Source organism: Nerophis ophidion, linkage group LG23 (assembly GCF_033978795.1).
Source record: "Nerophis ophidion isolate RoL-2023_Sa linkage group LG23, RoL_Noph_v1.0, whole genome shotgun sequence".
Lineage (NCBI taxonomy): Eukaryota > Metazoa > Chordata > Actinopteri > Syngnathiformes > Syngnathidae > Nerophis > Nerophis ophidion.
This window is the reverse complement of record NC_084633.1, coordinates 5,211,992-5,235,114: the sequence shown is the minus strand read 5'-3', so window position 1 is coordinate 5,235,114 and position 23,123 is coordinate 5,211,992. Positions and strand designations below refer to the sequence as shown.

The window sequence follows — 23,123 nt, the reverse complement described above, 5'->3', positions numbered from 1 at the left end:
TCATCTGTTCCACTGACAGAATTATTTAGTCTAAAGGAGAAAAAAGCGGGATAAAGTGAGGTCAAATTTCACATTAAATGTGATAATTAGTATTAAATTAAATATGTTAAAAAATAAAATTATTATCTATTTCTCACCTTAAGCAGGGTGGCAACCACACCATAGATGGTGGAGATGAGGAAGAGGACAAGGAATGTGGCAGACATATACCAGCTTTCCGCATTGATATCTTGGTTAACAACTGCATGAGCAATGTCATCCAAGACGTTGCAATCCGGCAAAATCACTGTGGAATTATTTTTTAAATGAGTTAATTTTTCTGCAAGATAGTCATAAATCAGCTCATTAGTACCTGGATTGGTTAGATTCAAGGTCAGTGTAACGGTCACATGTGTCACCCTGCAGGTGTGAACCGCCCCAGGTAACAAGTTGACTTGAGACAGACGAAGGCGGCTTTGTATGCTGAACTTCCCATCTGGGCCTCTGCTGGGTTGACTGGTGTTGAAGTCCGACAGCTCATTGGTGTCATCCAGAAACCAGGAGACGTTAACGGACGCGGGACTGAAGCCAAACACCAGACACACAAGTTCACCACGACCCTGGAGCAAGATGGCTGACGGTTGAGTAGGAGTCACTGTGGCTGTGGAGATGGAAGTTTTAAGGAAGTATGTAGTGCAAACACAAAGTCATGGTAAAACTTTCACTCACCAAACACGTCCTCTATAGTGCTCGTAAAAGGACTTTGAGATGACTCATGTCTGACAGCGCAAGAATAGCTGGATTCATGGTCCTCAATTTTAGACACATTAATTCTACTGGTCATTGAATAAGTGTTGCTGCTGCTGTATTTCCACGAAGGGCTGTTGGTGTAGTCAAGCAATCTTTGACCATCTTTCTCCCAGTACACTATAACGTTACCTGGGAAATATCCAGAAACTAGGCAAGTCAGTGTGAGGTCATCAGACAGTGACAGCTCTGAGATGGTCGGTGGTATTATGTGCACTGTTGGTGGATACAAGTCTGATAAGATAAAACACAAACACACATTTATGAGTTAAAAGTGATAATAGTAATAATTACAATTTATTGTAAAAAGAAAAAGGGACCAAAACCCTCTTAATTGTGCTTTGGCCAGAAGTTGGAGATTATCCATGTTTAGTTTACATTTGAAAATAGTTTATCTCTCTTAAACATTCATTTACATTCCAACACATTCATCCCCGCACGTTAAAAGCATTTGTGAACTGTTGAGAGTTTCTCATGCGGTAATAAACGATGATGAGAGATTATCATCACACTTCAACATCTCTAACATGTAAATGCTGTCACTTTGCTAGGTCCATATTCCAAATAAGCATCTGTTCTTGATTTTCTTAGCCTGGATAAAAAAAGGTTAACTAAAAACAAGTAAACTAGAAAGTGTGGAAGCTGGTGTGTTGCTAAATGTGCTTATACGCAGAAGGCTTAGCGCCGTAGACAGAACCCAGAAGAAGGTGTGAGCTACACACAGGAGGACGACAGTTGTGCAGTTAGAGTAATAAAGTGTTAATACATTGTTACGCATTGCTGTCCTTGCTTTTGTAGACCCAAAAATATGTTTTGGTTTCGACAGTTACTGTGCGTGTTTGAGCGATGATCAGAAACAAGTTTGATTGGCAAATATAATAATAATAATAATCATTTTATTATTATTATGATTACATTTGATTGGCAAAAATTACACTGGAGGACAAAATGTGCGGTGACGGTGCGAATTTGCGTGATTTGGCAAAGTCCTGGAGGGCACTAAAATATATTACAGAATATTATCTTCAACTGTTCAGACTTCTTTTTAAAATAAATCTAAACTAGTCCAAAATGTAAAAATATATATTATTTAGTTTTTATAATGTTTAAACTCTGGATATTGCAAAAAATATGAACTGAGTTGTTGTTTTTAATTACATTTGTTTTTTTTGTGTGTGTGCGTGCGTGCATGCTTGTGTGTTTTTTGTTAGTATTACAACCTGGAAAATTCACTGTTTAAACTGCAAACAGGAGCAATCTAAGGAAGGTCAATGTGAAAAGTTTTTTTAAACCTATGTGAAAGACCAACTTTCTTAAGAAACAGCGTTTCTTTGTGCTGGTAGCCAAATTTTTTTGGTTTTAAGAATGCCATGTCAAATACTTACATTCATACTGTTAATATCAAAATGCACTTTTTTCCTAATGTTTACAATTTTGCAGCAATACTATTTCCACTTGCTTTAAAACTTCACTAATTAAAGTCATAAACCTCAAATATCCTTCATAAGAATTAAAAAAAAAAAACTTTTTTAACTTATGTTGTTTTAGAGAAAAAAATTGCTATTTTCAGTATATATGCAATGTTATTTTTAGTGTGTAATTATAACTGTCAAAATGGCACACACACACACACACACACACACACACACACACACACATTTGTTTGTGCAAACACATTCATACAAATACACACACATACTTGTCCAGGATGAAAAACGATGGTGTGATAGTGCCATCTGGTGGAAATGTGAATATATGTTGAGACAATACCTCTGCTTTTGCTGATGTAGTCCTCATGGCCCTGGTTGGAACATTTGTGTTTTTCCTCACAGGACATTTGTTTATATGCATCCCAGTCATTTGCTGGCACACTGAGGAAGCTCCGTAAGGTCTCTGTACCATTGCTGTGACGAGTTGGCTCCTCCGTGTGGGAATTCTGAGAGTATTTCTTCCCATCTACTTTCCAGGAGATGACAAAATCATGAAGTCGAGGGCCAACCAAAAGACAAGTAATGGTCACCTTGTCCCTCTGCTGAGACTCTGTGAGTGGGGGTCCGTGAACAAACACTCCAACTTGTTGGGATGATATTGGGGTTACTGTAAAAATAACATGAAATGTGAGATTAGAAGGAAATATTAAGATACTTTGAACATTTTGTGCCATTCACGGTTTTATCTGCAAACCATTTTGGTTGTGATGAATGAGCATACAGTAGGTAAAATTGGCAAGATATTTTTTTTTTTTATTACAGTAGTGTTATAATTTAAAGACAAAACATGCTTGTATGAAAACAAATAAAAATGCAACCTTTTGATTTTACATTTATCTTAACAGAAGTTACAAACGTTTATGTTTAGATCTTAACGTGGCCTACTGGTCATTCACTTTAAATTTGTGTAAATGTCCACCAGATGTCGCTAATTTTTCCTATTCAAAGCCTGCAGAAAAACTATTCTTGTGCCCTTTGGTAATGGCAAGTGTGTGTTTTATTAGTCTTATTTCATTCCTAATAATAAATAGTAGTGTTGTTTAAGCATAATGGCTTTTGAAGGGTTGAAGCCCCAAAATATAATGAATATTTAATATTTATTTTGAAGAAATAGAAAAACAAGGCATGAAATATCAATAAAGTTGTCAATCATTAACCTATCTTAGGGCCCAATGATAATATAAAATAAACATCATATACTGATGATATTGAAATAAAGCACAATGATAAACATATTAAAGATATATTCCTTAAAATATAATTCGTGTAAATATTTTTTGATAATATAAAACACATTAATTATTTTGTTTGTTTTGAAATTAGGAACAATATATCTCAGCTACAATTGGGCAGAAGGCGGGGTACACCCTGGACAAGTAGCCACCTCATCGCAGGGCCAACACAGATAGGCGGAGAACATTCACACACGAGGGCCAATTTAGTGTTGCCAATCAACCTATCCCCAGGTGCATGTCGAGGAAGGCAATAAGCGGTAAAACATGGATGGATGGATAGTTCAGCAAACAGTTGCTTTCAAAGGGTTAAGTGATATATGCTGTATGTATACATGTCTTTTAATGCTTTTAAGTGATTTTGAAAGACTGTCACAGTTAAAGTGGAAAAAATATTGAATATTTTTACAGCAGTTTTTGGGAATCCGATATTTTTCTGAGGGACAAACGAATGCAGATATTTGAAGGACAATGTTATGAGTTGTCTTTTTTTCATGCAACATGCCAATAGGCCGTGTGGCGGGGCTCTCCCTTAGAGATAGGGTGAGAAGCTCTGCCATCCGGGAGGCTCTCAAAGTAAAGCCGCTGCTCCTCCACATCGAGAGGAGCCAGATGAGGTGGTTCGGGCATCTGGTCAGGATGCCACCCGAACGCCTCCCTAGGGAGGTGTTTAGGGCACGTCCAACCGGTAGGAGGCCACGGGGAAGACCCAGGACACGTTGGGAAGACTATGTCTCCCGGCTGGCCTGGGAACGCCTCGGGATCCCCCGGGAAGAGCTAGACGAAGTGGCTGGGGAGAGGGAAGTCTGGGTTTCCCTGCTTAGGCTGTTGCCCCCGCGACCCGACCTCAGATAAGCGGAAGATGATGGATGGATGGATGGATAGATGGATGCCAATAGGGTACTTATGATTATTTACCGGAGCAAATGCTGATGGTCTTTGTGACATTTTTTTTCAGCCACTTGTCAGACACTCGACAGGTGAAGACCTTTCCAGTTTGCCACTCTGTCGGTGGGACGTGGAGTTGACTGGTCACAGTCACACGTCCATCCACACTCATGCTGATGCTAGTAATTGATGGAGCTCTCTGCTTAGCCTCGCTGAACCATTTAATTTGAGGGTTAAAGCCCTGACCAGAGCACAGAACCCTCTGAGGTTTTGATTCCTCAACGGGGGCCAGAAAGAGTTCCACTGATGGGTTCTCTGTTGGAAAATGGGTTCAAATTATTGTGCCAAATGAATCCAGCTCTGATGAGTCAGACTCTCACCAAAAAGGCTGTAAATGGGGTTTGAGCGGAAGCTGTCGGAGAAGCCTTGGTTCACTTTGCAGGTTAAATTTGCGTCACTCTTCCTGTAGGACTCGTGCAAACTGAAACGTGGACGGATGGAATGTGGGCCCAGGCCTTCAGGGAGATCAACATACTGTTTGTTAGAAATATCCACACTGTCGGCCTGAAATGTGATGTAGAGGTCGATGGCGTCTAGTTGCGTGACGTCACACTCGAACACGCCGCTGTTTTTATTCTGTAAATCTGCAAGAGATCGCCTCATCTCCACCAGTGGAGCGGTGACTGCAACACCTAAGTGATCATAACAGGATAAAAGGTGGAATTCAGTCTCTCAAAGATACAGTAGCTCATCAGAGTACAGTAAATACACCCCTCACATTTCAGCTAACATTTTATTTAATAGTCTCAAAGTAAAATACGATGGAAATGAAACTTAAAGTAGTCAGTGTACATTTTGTACTGCAGGGTTATTCAGCTGGCGACTGCCGGTAATAGATAGATAGTACTTTTTTGATTCCTTCCCTCAGTAAAATTAAAATGACTTCCTACCGTCACCCGATTCAGTTCAAATCTTCAAATAAACATTTTTGCAGCCAATTTCTAAAAACACAAATGCTCTTGTTGTACAGTATAGAGGAACTTGGACCAATGTAAACACATTGGCAGATCTTTGCACAGACATTTCAACCTTGCTAGCAAACGTAGAAAACTGGGGTCAACCCTTGTGATTTACATAACTGAGGCGTTCCCAGAGGCACCTTTTCAAGTCCTTTTTCGCAGTTACACATTTTTTTGTAATGCACTTTATGTAATTAAGGTGTTGCTGTTGCTTGTTTGCTTCAGATGCAGTCAATAGTCATTTGTTCAACTTCTTTAGTTATACTAGTGGTGTTCCTCAAGGTTCCATTTTAGGTCCTCTATTTTTCATCATAATGTAAATAAATATATCAAGTAATCCAATTATTAACCAGTAGTTTGACTTTACAGTGGAGGAAGTGGGCTACTTCACAATGTCAGAGTTGGATGTCCCTTAAAGAACCGCAGCTCACCATTGTCGGCAGTAATGCATCTTCAGGCCATGATGTTACGTGAATGACTGCTCGCCGACTGCTCTTGTTGCAAAAAAGCTAAGTATCGTTCTATCTGTGTGATTTTAACTGTTTTGCAGCTTTATTTACAACTTATCGAACATATTTAATAGTTCCATTTAACTTGCAAATCACCCGATCTCTGTCTCACCACTCCGCCCTCAGCTAGCTAGCTGCTAAGCTAACGAGGCTAGCGGAGAAAGGCAGCGCCGGTCTGAAGGAAGCTTCTCCCCCGCCACCGTGACCATCACTTCCCGAAGACAGCTGGCACCCCACTCGGCGACGGAAAGTTTCTGTGAGTATGGCTTCCTGCGCTTCGTGCACTTTACTCATGGATAGGTTGGCTTTGCTAGAGAGCCGTGTCCGCCAGTTAGAGCAGTGTAATTTCGTAACTTTAGATGTTGCGGACACATCTGCTAGCGTTAGCTGTAGCGAGCTAACTAGCCCAGCTTGTAGCAGCCCTAATCGGCCTACAAGCTACGGTGTACCGGTTGAGACGCATAATAGATTTAGCCCTTTAGCTAGTCCTACACCCCAGTCTACCGGGCACCACACTTTAGTCATAGGGGACTCCATCACCCGAAACATAAAGCTTAGCAAACCAGCCACAATTAAGTGTATTCCCGGGGGCAGAGCACCTGACATTGAAGCTAATCTTAGGGAGCTAACTCGCAACAGGTCTAGTAAACACGTACGGCAGGCTAACCGCACCACTAGTTATGCGAATATAGTAATACACGTTGGCTCCAATGACGTTAGGATGAGACAATCAGAGATTACAAAGAGAAACATAGCCAGGGCTTGTAATCTCGCCAGAAAGATGTCCAGGCATCGAGTAATTGTCTCTGGCCCCCTGCCTGGGAGAGGCAATGATGAGAGATATAGCAGATTAGTCTCTCTTAACAAGTGGCTGGATAGCTTCTGCAGACAACAGGGATTTACGTTTATTGATAATTGGCCCTCTTTCTGGGGCAAACCTGGCTTGCTGAGGAGAGACGGCCTTCACCCTAACCAGGAAGGCGCTATCCTCTTGTCTCGGAACATAGACTTCGCATTGAGCCACATTTGACTAACTGCACTAGAGCAAGCCCGGTCACAGGCAATTACAGAGCCTGCTAGCCTGGGTATGGAGTCAGTTAAGTTAGAACTAGCCAGCGCCAGGCTGGATGATCCCTGTACACATAGCAATTTTCGTAGAATAATACACAACTCACAAAATGTTTTTTCTACTGTGTCTATGACTACGTCAGAGTTAGACATGCGCTCTACTGAGGTGGCAAATTATGATGCGTTCAGTTTATCGCAGCGGCAAGTAGATAATCTGAAAATTCCCGTCATATCAATTCCTAGATATGGTCGTAATTATTTTAAGTACACTGCGCATAATAAACGTAACATTATTAATATTGCTACGACGGATAATTTAATCAACAACTCCTTAAAACAGCCCACTACCTATAATATGGGCTTTCTAAACATCAGATCTTTGTCTCCCAAAACGTTATTAGTCAATGAGGTCATTAGAGACAACAACCTTAACGTCATCGGTCTTAGCGAAACCTGGCTTAAACCAGACGACTTTTTTGCGATAAATGAGGCATCCCCTCCTAACTATACGAATGCGCATATTGCCCGTCACCTCAAAAGGGGAGGGGGTGTCGCACTAATATACAACGAAAACTTTAACTTTAGTCCTAACTTAAATAATAAATATAAATCGTTTGAGGTGCTTTCTATGAAGTCTGCCACACCTCTGCCTCTGTGCCTGGCCGTTATCTACCGCCCCCCAGGGCCCTATTCGGACTTTATTAGTGAATTCTCAGAGTTTGTTGCTGATCTAGTGACGCACGCCGATAATATAATTATAATGGGGGACTTTAATATCCATATGAATACCCCATTGGACCCACCGTGCGTGGCGCTCCAGACTATAATTGATAGCTGTGGTCTTACACAAATAATAAATGAACCGACGCATCGCAGCGGCAATACGATAGACCTAGTGCTTGTCAGAGGTATCACCGTCTCCAAAGTTATGATACTCCCGTATACTAAAGTAATGTCCGATCATTACCTTATAAAATTCGAAGTTCAGACTCATGTTCGGCAAGCTAATAAGAATAATAACTGCTATAGCAGCCGCAACATTAATGCTGCCACAACGACGACTCTTGCGGACCTACTGCCCTCGGTAATGGCACCGTTCCCAAAGTATGTGGGCTCTATTGATAACCTCACTAACAACTTTAACAACGCCCTGCGCGAAACCATTGATAGTATAGCACCGCTGAAGTTAAAAAAGGCTCCAAAAAGGCGTACGCCATGGTTTACTTTAGAAACTAGAGCTCAGAAATTATTATGTAGAAAGCTGGAACGCAAATGGCGCACGACTAAACTTGAGGTGCACCATCAAGCATGGAGTGATAGTTTAATAACTTATAAACGCATGCTTACCTTAGCTAAAACTAATTATTACTCAAATCTCATCCGCATTAATAAAAACGATCCAAAATTTTTGTTTAGTACTGTAGCATCGCTAACCCAACAAGGGACTCCTTCCAGTAGCTCCACCCATTCGGCAGATGACTTTATGAAGTTCTTTAATAAGAAAATTGAATTTATTAGAAAGGAGATTAAAGACAATGCGTCCCAGCTACAACGGGGTTATAGTAACACAGATACGATTGTATATACGGCGGATACTGCAAATATCCAAAATAGTTTCTCTCGTTTTGATGAAATAACATTAGAAGGATTGTTACAACGTGTAAATGGAATAAAACAAACAACATGTTTACTTGACCCACTTCCTGGGAAACTTATCAAGGAGCTTTTTGTATTATTAGGTCCATCAGTGCTAAATATTATAAACTTATCACTTTCCTCGGGCACTGTTCCCGTTGCATTCAAAAAAGCGGTTATTCATCCTCTCCTTAAAAGACCTAACCTCGATCCTGACCTCATGGTAAACTACCGACCGGTGTCTCACCTTCCCTTTATTTCGAAAATCCTCGAAAAAATTGTTGCGGAGCAGCTAAATGAGCACTTAGCGTTTAACAATCTATGTGAAACCTTTCAATCCGGTTTCAGGGCAAATCACTCGACTGAGACAGCCCTCGCAAAACTGACTAATGATCTATTGCTAACGATGGACTCTGATGCGTCATCTATGTTGCTGCTCCTCGATCTTAGCGCTGCTTTCGATACCGTCGATCATAATATTTTATTAGAGCGTATCAAAATACGAATTGGTATGTCAGACTCAGCCCTGTCATGGTTTAACTCTTATCTTACTGATAGGATGCAGTGCGTCTCCTATAACAGTGTGACCTCGGACTATGTTAAGGTAACGTGTGGAGTTCCCCAGGGTTCGGTCCTTGGCCCTGTACTCTTCAGCATCTACATGCTGCCGCTAGGTGACGTCATACGCAAATACGGTATTAGCTTTCACTGTTATGCTGATGACACCCAACTTTACATGCCCCTAAAGCTGACCAACACGCCGGACTGTAGTCAGTTGGAAGCGTGTCTTAATGAAATTAAACAATGGATGTCCGCTAACTTTTTGCAACTTAATGCCAAAAAAACGGAAATGCTGATTATCGGTCCTGCTAGACACCGACCTCTATTTAATAATACAACTTTAACATTTGACAACCAAATAATAAAACAAGGTGACTCTGTAAAAAATCTGGGTATTATCTTCGACCCAACTCTCTCCTTTGAGTCACACATTAAAAGCGTTACTAAAACGGCCTTCTTTCATCTCCGTAATATCGCTAAAATTCGCTCCATTTTGTCCACTAAAGACGCCGAGATCATTATCCATGCGTTTGTTACGTCTCGTCTCGATTACTGTAACGTATTATTTTCGGGTCTCCCCATGTCTAGCATTAAAAGATTACAGTTGGTACAAAATGCGGCTGCTAGACTTTTGACAAGAACAAGAAAGTTTGATCATATTACGCCTGTACTGGCTCACCTGCACTGGCTTCCTGTGCACTTAAGATGTGACTTTAAGGTTTTACTACTTACGTATAAAATACTACACGGTCTAGCTCCAGCCTATCTTGCCGATTGTATTGTACCGTATGTCCCGGCAAGAAATCTGCGTTCAAAAGACTCCGGCTTATTAGTGATTCCTAGAGCTCAAAAAAAGTCTGCGGGCTATAGAGCGTTTTCCGTTCGGGCTCCAGTACTCTGGAATGCCCTCCCGGTAACAGTTCGAGATGCTACCTCAGTAGAAGCATTTAAGTCTCATCTTAAAACTCATTTGTATACTCTAGCCTTTAAATAGACCTCCTTTTTAGACCAGTTGATCTGCCGCTTCTTTTCTTTCTCCTATGTCCCCCCCTCCCTTGTGGAGGGGGTCCGGTCCGATGACCATGGATGAAGTACTGACTGTCCAGAGTCGAGACCCAGGATGGACCGCTCGTCGGGACCCAGGATGGACCGCTCGCCTGTATCGGTTGGGGACATCTCTACGCTGCTGATCCGCTTCAGATGGTTTCCTGTGGACGGGACTCTCGCTGCTGTCTTGGAGCCACTATGGATTGAACTTTCACAGTATCATGTTGGACTCGCTCGACATCCATTGCTTTCGGTCCCCTAGAGGGGGGGGGTTGCCCACATCTGAGGTCCTCTCCAAGGTTTCTCATAGTCAGCATTGTCGCTGGCGTCCCACTGAATGTGAATTCTCCCTGCCCACTGGGTGTGAGTTTTCCTTGCCCTTTTGTGGGTTCTTCCGAGGATGTTGTAGTCGTAATGATTTGTGCAGTCCTTTGAGACATTTGTGATTTGGGGCTATATAAATAAACATTGATTGATTGATTGATATAGTCACTTTTGTTCCCAGCTGTTTGGACAATAAGGCCTGAGTGTTGACTCATTTTTCAGTACGTAGTAAATGGACAAGCTGTACACTGACTACTTGTTGAGTTGTGAGGAGTGGACTTACTCGATTTTGTTCAGTCGTCCTACCTGACACACGTATGGTCTCCTCGACATCAGGAAAGCAACGATGCACAACTTTACATTTGAGAATCCTGATTTGTCTCCACACATCAGGCATCACTGTCAGAGTACTGATGACGTGAGATGCATTAGCGTACGCGCTCGCTTGGTCGGCGGCTGCTTTGCCGTCCAGCAGCCATGTGACAACGGCATCCAATGCGGTGCGCACCGAGCATGTTGCTTTCACTTGGGATGTTTCTGTCATGACTTCCTTGAAGCTGGGGAGCTCCACATGAACGGAAGGTGGGACGCTTGCCTGGGCTGCCAGGCGACACGTCCGTTGTTACAAGACGATGAGAATAGGTGTGTTAATGCGAGACGGAAGACACATACGTACTTTCACAGATACTGATTGACTTTTTCTCTTCCACCTTGTTGTGAGTGGACTTGCAGGTAAACCTTAAGCCGTTTGTCCACTCTTTTACATCAGGTTCAATCTCACTGATTAGACTGAAGGTCTTTGGGGCCGTCACACTCTGAAACTTGCTCACGGTTTGCACGCCGTCGATGATTTGGTTGCCCTGCAGCCACTCGACACTCAGCATGTCCGGGAAGAAGCCACTTAAGGCGCATCTAAGTTTGACAGAGGAGTCTCCTGTAAGGTTTCCCTCCCACAGCGGATACAATGTCATGTTTGGAGACACAATCCTCTCCCTCCTCTCTGTTGAAATAGAAAATACGTAAATGACACGTATGGCTATTTCTCTGTATGTAACAAATTACTTGCACATACCTTCAGATTGTTGTCACAATTGTAAAGGTGCAGGTGTCTTTAATTTTAAGTAGTTTTATAGTACTAACAGTCAGGTGGAAAGGGTTCCGCTTGAGCGAGCATTAGCAACATTTAAAAAAAAAAGATGATGAAAGTTCCGAAAAAAACACAGAAGTGAAACTCAGCGAGGCGCAACATTGCATGACAAAGGCCAGGTGTGAGAAGAGATGACATATTTAAATACATTTCATACACGGACACATCTTTAAAGTTGATTTAGTTTTGTTTTTTATAACACACTAAAAATATATTTTCTTTTTTTTGTAGATTCCAGCTGCATCTTTTTCAGGTCATTTTGAATTTCTGAGGAAAAATCTGCAAGAAAAGCATCACTCACAGACGTCATTTAATTTTTTTATTTTTCTTTAAATTGTAAATCAATATGATTACTTACATATTACAATTTCGAGAAAAAAAAATCATTTGACCTGAAAGAAAACAAAAATATATTAAAATAATACACACAACAGAGTGACTCATTAATCCTATTGGAAATCCAAAAATAGAGGCTTGGTATGTTTTGTGCAATTCAATTGTTTTCCAAACCATTTATAGGATCTGTCTTCTTTAAATTAGCCAAATTGCTAAAGCTAAACAAAAGTGACACAAATTTCCTTCTAAAACACCATTTTTGATTCCACACTATCCTGTAATGAACTAATGTAATAATTGTCAATTTGGACTAGTGGCTTTCTACTTCTATTTAATTTTTATATTTTTCCACCAGACTTTTATTTCCCTTACTTTTTCCCATTCAAAGCATGCAGCAAAAATTCTGCATGGCTGCTCTGCTACTGTAAAGATATGTGTGTGTCACTATTGATGGTGGGTAATGGTGTGTCTATCAAACAAAGTGTACAGTCAAACCCAAAAGTATGCATAAGTCTACTGTAAACCATGCAAATTTAACTTAAAATTACTTTTATTTGATCAGCAAGTTTTTCTTCCTGGAAAATTACACAGGCTTCTACCAGGAGATAATATGATGATAAACAAGAGGAAGAGTTGTGGGGAAAAAAATGTTTTTTAATCTTTTTACTGTATTCACATTTGAACAAAAAAATTACTATGATTGACTTTGGACAAAAATTGGCCAATGGTTTGATTAGTTTTGGTCTTGACTCTTGTATGTGTGTGTTTGGACATAAATGTGGTCACTTTGTCAACCTAAAACCTATTGGGCTATAAAGGGTTAATATTATAATATGTACAATACATTTTAGAGCAGTTGTTTGAAAAGCAGACATTTGTGGACATAATCAATTGCCTATTTGGTATGTAATTTATATTTCAGCCTGACGTTTTAAGATATTTACCTGCTTGAATCAATGTGTAATTTTTTACAGTATGATTGTCTTTTTGGACAAATACGTATTTATATTTAAATTCCAGCTTAAGGGCTAACCAACAAATAAAGTGTAATTATTCTTTATAAGGCATCCATAGAATTTAAAGGGAATTGTTTTTTTGAATTTTGCCCATTATCCACAATCCTTATGTGAGACAATCTTGCATGTGCGTTTTAAAAGGTGAAAAACTGCTAATAAGAGGTGGCTAATAATGCGGACATCCACTCTGTGCTCTTAAAAAACCCACCAACAATGCACTAGTTACATGCCATGACCTATAGCAACATTGTTATCATAGGAGCTAACACAGAGGAACTACTTTTATGGCGTAGAAAAACGGAATACCACTATAGTGAGTTGTCAGCTACTAGCTGGCTTGAGATGATAATAACGTAGGCTGCAACTCGCCACAAAATAAACAAGAAGGAGCTTTAGTTTTTTCTGCTGCATGGCTTCTAAGGTAGGGTTCAGATGGTAGCGCGGCCGTACAGAAATTGAAGGATTCCTGCTTCAAATCTAGCTTCCGCCATCTTAGTTACTGCCATCGTGTCCTTGGGCAAGACATGTCACCCACCTTGCTGCCAGTGCCGCCCACACTGCATGAATTTGAGTGAATGTTTGTGATCAGGGGGATCAATCGACGCAAAATTGCGGCCACGCTTCCGTCAGTTTACCCCAGGGCAGCTGTGGCTACAAATGTAGCTTACCACCATTAATTGTTGAATAAATGATGGGTTCTAAGTTCTCACTGTTTGTGTTTTGAGTGTCTAGAAAAGCACTATATAAATATGATACATTATTATTTATATTACAATTATAGTAGAAGCTTGTGGCACCAAGTTATGTTTTCATGAATGTGCATGTTACTACATGACGTACATACAGCATGTATATAAAACAGTGTGGGAGGTTTTGGGATGTTTTTTGAAAGGTCCGTTTGGTTTTTGAATGATTGATTGAAACTTTTATTATTAGATTGCACAGTACAGTACATATTCCGTACAATTGACCACTAAATGGTAACACCCGAATAAGTTTTTCAACTTGTTTAAGTCGGGGTCCACGTAAATCAATTCATGGTACAAATGTATACCATCATCATAATACAGTTATCACACAGGTTAATCATCAGAGTGTATACATTTAATTATTTCAATTATTTACAATCTGGGGGGAGGGGTGGTTGATATCAGCACTTCAGTCATCAACAATTTCCTCATCAGAGAAATGGACATTGAAACAGTGTAGGTCTGACTTAGGATATGTACAGCGAGCAGAGAACATAGTGAGTTCAGATAGCATAAGAACAAGTAAATACATTAGAAATAAATGTGAATATTTACATTTGGTTATTTACAATCCGGGGAGATGGGATGTGAAGGGGGGAGGGTGTTAGTAAAGGGTTGAAGTTGCCTGGAGGTGATGTTTTAGAGCGGTTTTGAAGGAGGATAAAGATGCACTTACTTTTACACCTGTTGGGAGTGCATTCCACATTGTGGCATAGAAAAAGAATGAATTAAGACCTTTGTTAGATCAGAATCTGGGTTTAACGTGGTTTGTGGCACTCCCCCTGGCGGTCATTTACGTTAGGGAAGTAGTTTGACATGTACTTTGGTATCAGGGAGGTGTAGCGGATTGTATAGACTAGGCTCAGTGCAAGTTGTTTTACTCTGTCCTCCACTCTGAGCCAGCCCACTTTGGAGAAGTGGGTTGGAGTGAGGTGTGATCTGGGGTGCAGGTCTAGAAGTTACCTGACTAGCTTGTTCTGGGATGTTTGGAGTCTAGATTTGAGGGTTTTAGAGGTGCTGGGGTGCCAGGAGGTGCAAGCGTAATCGAAAAAGAGTTGAACGAGAGTTCCTGCTAGATTCTTCAAGGTGCTTTTGTTGATCAGAGAGGAGATTCTGTAGAGAAATCACGTTCTTTGGTTGAACTTTTGGTTACCTTAGTTGCCATTTAATCACAGGAAAGATCAGCCTCTAGAATGGAACCTATGTAGGTGATCTCATCTTTCCTGGTGATAACAATGTCATCCACTTATATAGTGAAGTCACTGACTTTCACAAGGTTGATGTGGGACCCAAATAGGATGGATTTTGTTTTACCTAAGTGTATGGATAGCTTGTTGTCAGCGAGCCAGGTGTAAATACTAAGGAGTTCAGCACTGAGGATTTGTTCCACCTGTGACTTGTCTTTGCCGGATACCAGCAGGGCCGAGTCATCCGCAAACAGGAACAATTCAGTCACATGCTGATGGCATGTCATTTACGTATATTAGGAACAGTAAAGGCCCTAATATACTGCCTTGGGGGACTCCACAGCTTACTGAGAGGGAGGGGACACGGTGCCGTTCACCTCTACCACCTGTTTCCTCCTCTCCAAGTAAGATTGCATCCAGCTTGATGAGGTTTTGTCGAATCCGATTGCTCTGAGCTTATCCAACAGTATATGGTGAAATAGATCGTATCACAATGACCTGTATTGTTAGCCGCTTTTTACTAACAGTCTTTTACTATTTAGTATGAAAAGAAAAGGGAATGACGTGTGTTTTGGTCTCACAGAAAGATTGTGATTGATGGACAAATTCCCCAAAAAGTGCATTACTGTATAAAATGTGTACCGTCAACCAATGTTCTTTAGAAATATTGCAGACTTATTTTCACCTACAATGTGTAAAGGTGCAGTTAAGTGCTCAACTCAAAAACAAAAGTTGTATTATTACCTTGAAGACAGTTGTTCCAATGCTGAACAGCAGCGTGATGAGAAAGAGAATGATGAAGGTGAGCGCCGTGTTGCCCATGTTATCTTGCTCGGCTTCCACCGCATTGTTCCACTGGTGGCTCATCTCCACCAGGAAGTCTGGTGGATGTACAGTAGTACTTCAATACATACTGTAATTATTAAGCCTCGTACTGTATTATGTGTTTATACAAACAAATGTGTCCTATAATGTTGATTTTATGATTACAAGTAGTGCTATATAACTGGAGACCCTGAATTGCCTTTTGAAAGACTCCATTATTTCAGTGTGTGTCTTTAAAACATGATCTCTCTTTTGTTTGTGTTTGTTAGGGCAAGACCCAGAAGACGTGTACTAAGACAAGTCACACAGACCACCTATCTGTACGAGTAAGGACTTTAATACTCTCTTTCAAAACCCCAACATACTATTAATCCTTGTTGCATGATTAGTGACACTGCAAGTCACACGTAGCTAAAAATAACCACAACATGAACAGCTTGCGACATACAACAGTTGCAACTTGATTTTTTTTTATTTATTTTGATTTTAAATGGACACACAATATCATTAAACATGCAGCAAACAACCAAGAGCAAAGAAGAGAAGACAAGAGTGACACAGAACACATCTACTGGGCCTTGCACACTTTGGGGTCGTCCATGTTGACGTTATCGGTGGTTCTGTATGAAATGGACCTGACAACGACATTGGGTGTGTTGGCCAAAGATTGGTGGTAAATGGCACAGCAGTACGCCACACCGTTCCTTTTCCACTGATCAAGGCTGAGCGTTAACTGGCCGTAGACTGAATACACGCCTTGGTTTTCTACAGGTTGGGTGGTCCTGGTGACGTATGTGGAGTTTACAGGGTTGTCATCGACAAGCCAAGACACCAGAACCTCTTGCGGGAAGAAGTCTTTCACTAAGCAAGTCAGGGTAACCATGTTTTTATCAGTTTGTTCCACTGGAGGCATCATAAACACCGCAGGATTTTGAGTTGATTTACCTGCAAGTGCGACAGAACAACATTTGACCACAGGAAGTAGTATCAAACAGTTACAGTTTTCTTACCAGCAGTTCTTTTATAGGATTTCTTCACTGGGTTCGCAATCTTTGAATGCTTCACCACGCAGGTGCGCGCTATCCCTGTGCTCCATTCGTCATACGTGATGTCAAGCCGGGTCTCAAATGGGCCCGAATTGTTCTCCGGGGTGCTTTTCAAGGTCCCGGCCATCTCGTTGTCATCTTGGTCCTCCCACAAAATACTCTGCACAGATAGCCTGCTAGCTTTGACCTGACATATCACGGTGCCTTTTTTGTTCAGAAAGATGTCTTCCATTGTGGGGCCGCTGATCTGTATATCGACATCCGCCTCAGGGCATCCTTCGCCTGTTGAATGGACAGGAAGTCTTTTTCAAGGTCGTTGTGTGATTTACATTGAGTGTGTTGCATTTTAGCCCGCGTTCACACTGGTTGTTCGGACCAAAATATATGCATTGAAAGACTTGATTGGACACTTTTATTGACCTAACTCAATTATTTCAAACCAAAAATAGTTTTTTTTTTTACACTTTGCTATTTTTACCAGTTTATTTGTACTAGGGCAGTTAAATCATGTGATTAATCACAACAGTGCATTAAGCATGGGTGCATGCATATTAATTACACATTTTATTTTGAGCATACATGTTCCTTGACTTTAAATGCAGATGGTTACCTGAAAGGTGGCATACTTTTTTTGTTGTACCGCAAACGTAATGCACCCAATTCCTGATGATTGATTCACACCAATTTTAGCAAATTATTTTTTGGCGTTGAAATATAATTAAACTAATGCTGTTAAATGTAACAATTTAACTCATGTGAATCATCAACCAAAGAATTGCATTAATCATGCGTATACACAGATTAATCACGCAATTTATTTTGACCGCACATGCTCCTTTACCTTTACCGTGAATTTTTACCTGAAAGATGCGTGGGTTGGTATATTTATAGAGAGAGATGAGTGAGAGGACTCCGACTGGTGTGCTCTCTGGCATTTTTAATTTCAGAAATACACCCTACATACAGCAACATTTTAAAATGTTGCTGTTTGTCATTGTCATGTTAAAAAATACATTTGTGCCCAATTTCGGGGGCCTTTTTAGGGTCATTTAAATAATGCAGCAGCTAAAAAATTATATTTCATTCCAATTCAAAAGTGGGATTAATTAGATTTGAATAATGAATCATTTGACTTCACTAATTTTTACAGACACCCTGTTGTCACACACAGAGATTTACATATTTGTAAGTTTTGCATGCTTTGTTTGCAATCAGAGTTTGATTTAACCAAAGTGTGAACACAGCCTAAAATAAACAAATGGAAAACTACTCACTTGATGAATCTGCGGCGCGCATGTTGCTCACAGATGAGTTGATATACACATCTCCATGTGCGTCCCTCCCCGTAAACTTGCACCTTACAGTGGTGCCAAATGACCACTCGTTGGACTTGAGCGTGATGAGGCTCGCCGCGCTGTAAAGCGTTGTCCCATTTGCAGTCTTTCTGGCCTTAGACAAAGTTATGACCTGCTCTATTTCGTGGGAGATGTCCTCTTCGTTATGCAGCCATTTGAAGTCATAAACATTTGGGGAAAAATCTTTGGCAAAGCAGACGATTGAAGCCTCATCTTGACCATGAGAGGAGGCCAACACTTTCAGAGTTGGCAACTTGTAAAAGGACTCTGAAACACGAACATATTAAGTATATGTCTGCACAACACATATATATACACAACACAAAACCTCATTTGAATGCTAATTCTCATGGCTTCTGCAGGGTCGACACTACTAAAACAGCAAGATTAGATCGTACACAACCTGCATGTGAGACAAGCAAGCGTAGATTAAACAAAAAGCAAGCAATAAACTGCTGCAACAATTATTTGACAAGGCAGAGTAAGCAGCTGCACAAGGAAGAGTCAGACCTTTCTTTCCACCTTACTGTTGGCTTTAGCACCAACAATAACATTTGTATGGATAGTATGAAATCATGTGCAATTTTCAGGTAAACGTGTTGTGTGTAAACATTGTTTTACATAAACAAATCATCTAATTCTAATTACCCCGTTCCAGATATTTACACAAAACAGTTTTTGCAGAGCTTAATTATATTTTTAAAAACATGTATAGTTTTTAACATCACTTTTACTTTTTAGGAGGACTACTGACAAGGATGAGCTACTAGCAGCGTGGTGCATTCAGTGACAGTCTAGAAATACGTCTTCTAGGGCTCTTTTTTGACTTTTACTCTACACTAAAACTTAATTTGGTTCAATAGTGGGTTATTTTGTGTAGAATACAAAATAACCCACTTTGAATCATACTAAAACCGGGGAATCTGAAAACCAATATATATTTTTTAAACGACTTCAAATATACTAAATCCAAATATACTACCAACGTGACAGCACATTACTGTGATTACCTTTAGCTCTGTCACATTCATTGTACCTATTCATAGTACATATGCTGTAAAAATCTCTTACCTTCTGTTTTTGTAATCACGGCATCAACAGTTTTAGTTGAATGTTTGGCGACACATCGAAATTTGGCCCTGCTGTCCCAGTCGGCTTGCCTCACTCGGATCTGACTGACTCCCGTGTAAAGGTTGTCCTTCTCCACTGAAGGATACTGAATGAAGTCAGACAAATCGGCCCCATCTTTGCTCCACGCAAATGTCAGTGGAAGGGGTTTGAAGCCGGTGGCCAGACAGCCGAGAGTGACCATGTCTCCTGCTCCGGAGCCACATTGCATCAGAGGAAAGACAGTGGGTGGGGCTGGTGTGCCTGTGAAAAGAAAAGCAAGTTGTCAGTTGAGATCAAATTAAATGAAAATAGTAAAGGGAAGACACATATTAAACCATATTTAAATTGTATGAACAGAAAATAAGTAGTCGGTTATGATACAATTCCATGAAAATGGTGAAAAGATGACACACCATATTTAAATTGTAGATCAAATTGCACAATAGACCTTATTATATTTTACATGTCACAAATTATTTGATTCTCCTTTGACATTTTGAGTAAACGTTTTCTCAACATTGGAAAACATCTTTATAATATATATATATATATATATATATATATATATATATATATATATATATATATATATATATATATAGATTAGCTCACTCAAAAGCTTAGAAAAACGAAACCTATTTGATTATTAAAGATATCACAGTGCAGAAACTCAAATTCAAGCAAAATAATCATTGTCTTATTTCATAAGACTCTGTTGCTGTCGATGATAGATCAATTTGCAACTATATGCTATAATAATCTGTCAAACAACCAAGAAGATATGACTCGCCAAAGCGCCACCATACTCATTTTAGGTGTTTTTTTTTTTTAATTTTGTAATATCTCAGAGACTTTAGCATATATTTGGCTACTTAAGATAGGCAAATAGGTCTAATTCAACTGTTAGTATACTGAAACTACTTGATATCAACAAATTATTGCACTACATCAGAAATATTAAAGAAATGTACTTGTCCTTTCCAGTAGAATAGAATTACCACAAATATTGACTTACCAGATGTAACTGTTACTTGGGTTCCTTTTCCCCAGTAGTCCAAGTAGTACCAAAGTGACATAAAGTAAGAGCATTCTAATACAAAAACTTTTCAAATATAGAATAAAAAATTTCTCAAAAGGACGTAAGAATTACTTACCAGATGTAACTGTGACTTGCGTTCCTTTACCCCAGAAGTCCAAGTACCGGTAGTAATAGCTGTCACAGTGATAGAACATAATATGTTTACAATGAAAATACTGTTATATAAAAAAAAAAAAATTAACACAGGAAAAAGCTGTTCCTCAAAAATTATTTCTCAGGCAACTCCCTTGAGATTTGATATTTTTTCCGGTTTGCTTTCTAATGTCTTGATTGTGTTTGGATGCATAACCAGAGATAGGTAGTTATGTGCTACATTATTTTGTTATACATTTACTCAAATAACTTTTGGGATAATTGTACTTGTCTGAGTAGTTTTAACAACATACTCTTTTTACTTTTACTTGAGTATTTTTGTAAAGAAAGAAACACCACTTCCACTCCGCTACCTGAAGTTTAATTCTGATCGCTACATGTTGGTCTAGTGAGGGAGGTGACAAAGAACCTGATGGTCACTCTGTCAGAGCTACAGCATTCCTTTGTGGAGAGAAGGGAACCTTCTCCAAGGACAACCATCTCTGCAGCAATCCACCATTTAGGCCTTTATGGTATAGTGGTCAGATGGAAGCCATTTATTCGTAAAAAGTTTGCTTAAACGCACCTGAAAGACTCTGACCATGAGAAACAAAATTCTCTGGTTTGATGAGACAAAGATTAAATTCTTCACCATGAATGCCAGGTGTCATGTTTGGAGGAAACCAGAATCCGCTCATTACCAGCCCAATACCTGCCCCACACTGAAGCATGGTGGTGGTAGCATCATGCTGTGGGGATGATAATGCCTGCAAACATTTTTAGGGCTCTGTGGTCTCTAATAAGCCTGCGTACTTGAAACACAAATTTCAGGACGGAACATACGGCACAATACAATCAGCAAGATGTGATGGTGCTAAATAGTTTGGTATTCTGTAGCTGAGTAACAAAACGTTAATGTCGCGCTTTAAGTGTACTGGTAGCCGGTGCCGGTGGGCCAGTATCTACGTAATATGATCAAACCTTCTTGTCCTTGTCAAAAGTTTAACAGTCACATTTTGTACCAACTGCAATATTTTAAAGCTGGACACGGGGAGACCCTAGAAAAATACGTTACATTGATTAATACAAGACGTAACAAATGCATGTATAATGATCTCTAAGTCACAAGTGGACATAATGGGACACATTTCTTACAACAAAGTACACAGTCTTCAAGTCAGATTAATTGTGTGTTAAACACACTTGGTTAGTAAAACTGATTCTGACTCTGATTTTAATTATATTATGGGTGTTATAGTGACATTCCTAATGTGATGCAGAAATGAGAAAGTTGGGTCAAAAATAATCCCGAGATTTTTTTGCAGAGTTTCTTGGAACAATTGTTTTATCGAAATTCAAAATGGTGATCGCAAACAAGTGTTTGTTTCTAGCAGGACAATAATCAACATTTCCGTTTTCTTAGAGTTAAGATGCACAAAGAATAACCATTTTGGTACAAAGAATTAATACTATGTCTGCTGCTATTTTAGCTGACGAGTATGTTCAGACCCAAAAAGGAATTTTCAATAAAGCCTTTTCTCCGTTGCAGCATGGTCCAATCACGCACCATCACATAAGTAGGCAACATGTGGCACCATCTAACTATGGCACATGTTGAAGAGGTTCATTTAGCCTACTGATGGCACAGTTAAAGTAAGCCAAGATGGCGGCGACTTGACGGGCTACGGCTATAGACGCTCATGGGAGAAAGAAAACATTTGGCAAAGAATACCGGACAATTCTGCAAATTTCATTGCTGGCTTACAGCATGGACGCTCCGTGATCACTTACGACCGACAGACGATTCTGGATGTGGATGGATCGGGCCGTTTTGGACTGAAAGATGCGCGGGGCGGTATAGCTCGGTTGGTAGAGTGGCCGTGCCAGCAACTTGAGGGTTGCAGGTTCGATTCCCGCTTCCGCCATCCTAGTCACTGCCGTTGTGTCCTTGGGCAAGACACTTTACCCACCTGTTCCCAGTGCCACCCACACTGGTTTAAATGTAACTTAGATATTGGGTTTCACTATATAAAGCGCTTTGAGTCACTAGAGAAAAGCGCTATATAAATATACTTCACTTCACTACGTTGGACCACCTCGCTAGCATGGGAATACTTCGCCGGCTACATCCAGGGGCCTCATAATGCAGCGGAGTATAGTACCAGCGGGGACCGTCAACGGAAGACACGTAAGCGGTGTGATCGAAAGCAGAAGCGCGGATGCCAAGCAGGGCTAACAACAAAGCAAAAGGCTAATCCCCACAGAACACCTCTTCTTTCCATCCTGAAGCTGGATTTAAATAAAAGACGCGAGCCTGCTAGTCTGGCTGAGGAGTCAGTTAAGTTAGATACAAGTTTTTTTCTGCTATGACTGTGTCAGAGTTGGACATGTGTTCTACTGAGGTGGCGAAATATGATGCGTTCAGTTTATCGCAGCACCAAGCAAACAATCGGAAAATTCCCCTCATATCAATTCCTAAATATGGTCGTAATTATTTTAAGTGCACTACGCATAATAAACGCAATATTATTAATATTGCTACTACATATTATTTGATCAAAAACTCCTTCAAAAAGCCCACTACCTATAATATGGGCTTTTTAAACATAAGATCATTGTCTC

At 40.2% G+C, this 23,123-nt stretch overlaps 1 protein-coding gene across 1 annotated transcript in view; it reads right to left on the bottom strand.

The window, feature by feature from the left end:
* Window positions 1-23,123, bottom strand: part of LOC133541819 (uncharacterized) — a 49,351-nt gene that overhangs the window by 3,737 nt on the left and 22,491 nt on the right. Inside the window, exons 3-12 of the mRNA XM_061885443.1 lie at window positions 20,346-20,388; window positions 19,292-19,591; window positions 11,236-11,559; window positions 10,866-11,159; window positions 4,777-5,088; window positions 4,427-4,711; window positions 2,557-2,883; window positions 709-1,020; window positions 353-640; window positions 138-286 (exon numbers count right to left, since the gene is read on the bottom strand). Coding sequence (XP_061741427.1) covers window positions 138-286; window positions 353-640; window positions 709-1,020; window positions 2,557-2,883; window positions 4,427-4,711; window positions 4,777-5,088; window positions 10,866-11,159; window positions 11,236-11,559; window positions 19,292-19,591; window positions 20,346-20,388 — 2,634 coding nt within the window. The remainder of the gene's footprint in view (window positions 1-137; window positions 287-352; window positions 641-708; window positions 1,021-2,556; window positions 2,884-4,426; window positions 4,712-4,776; window positions 5,089-10,865; window positions 11,160-11,235; window positions 11,560-19,291; window positions 19,592-20,345; window positions 20,389-23,123) is intronic.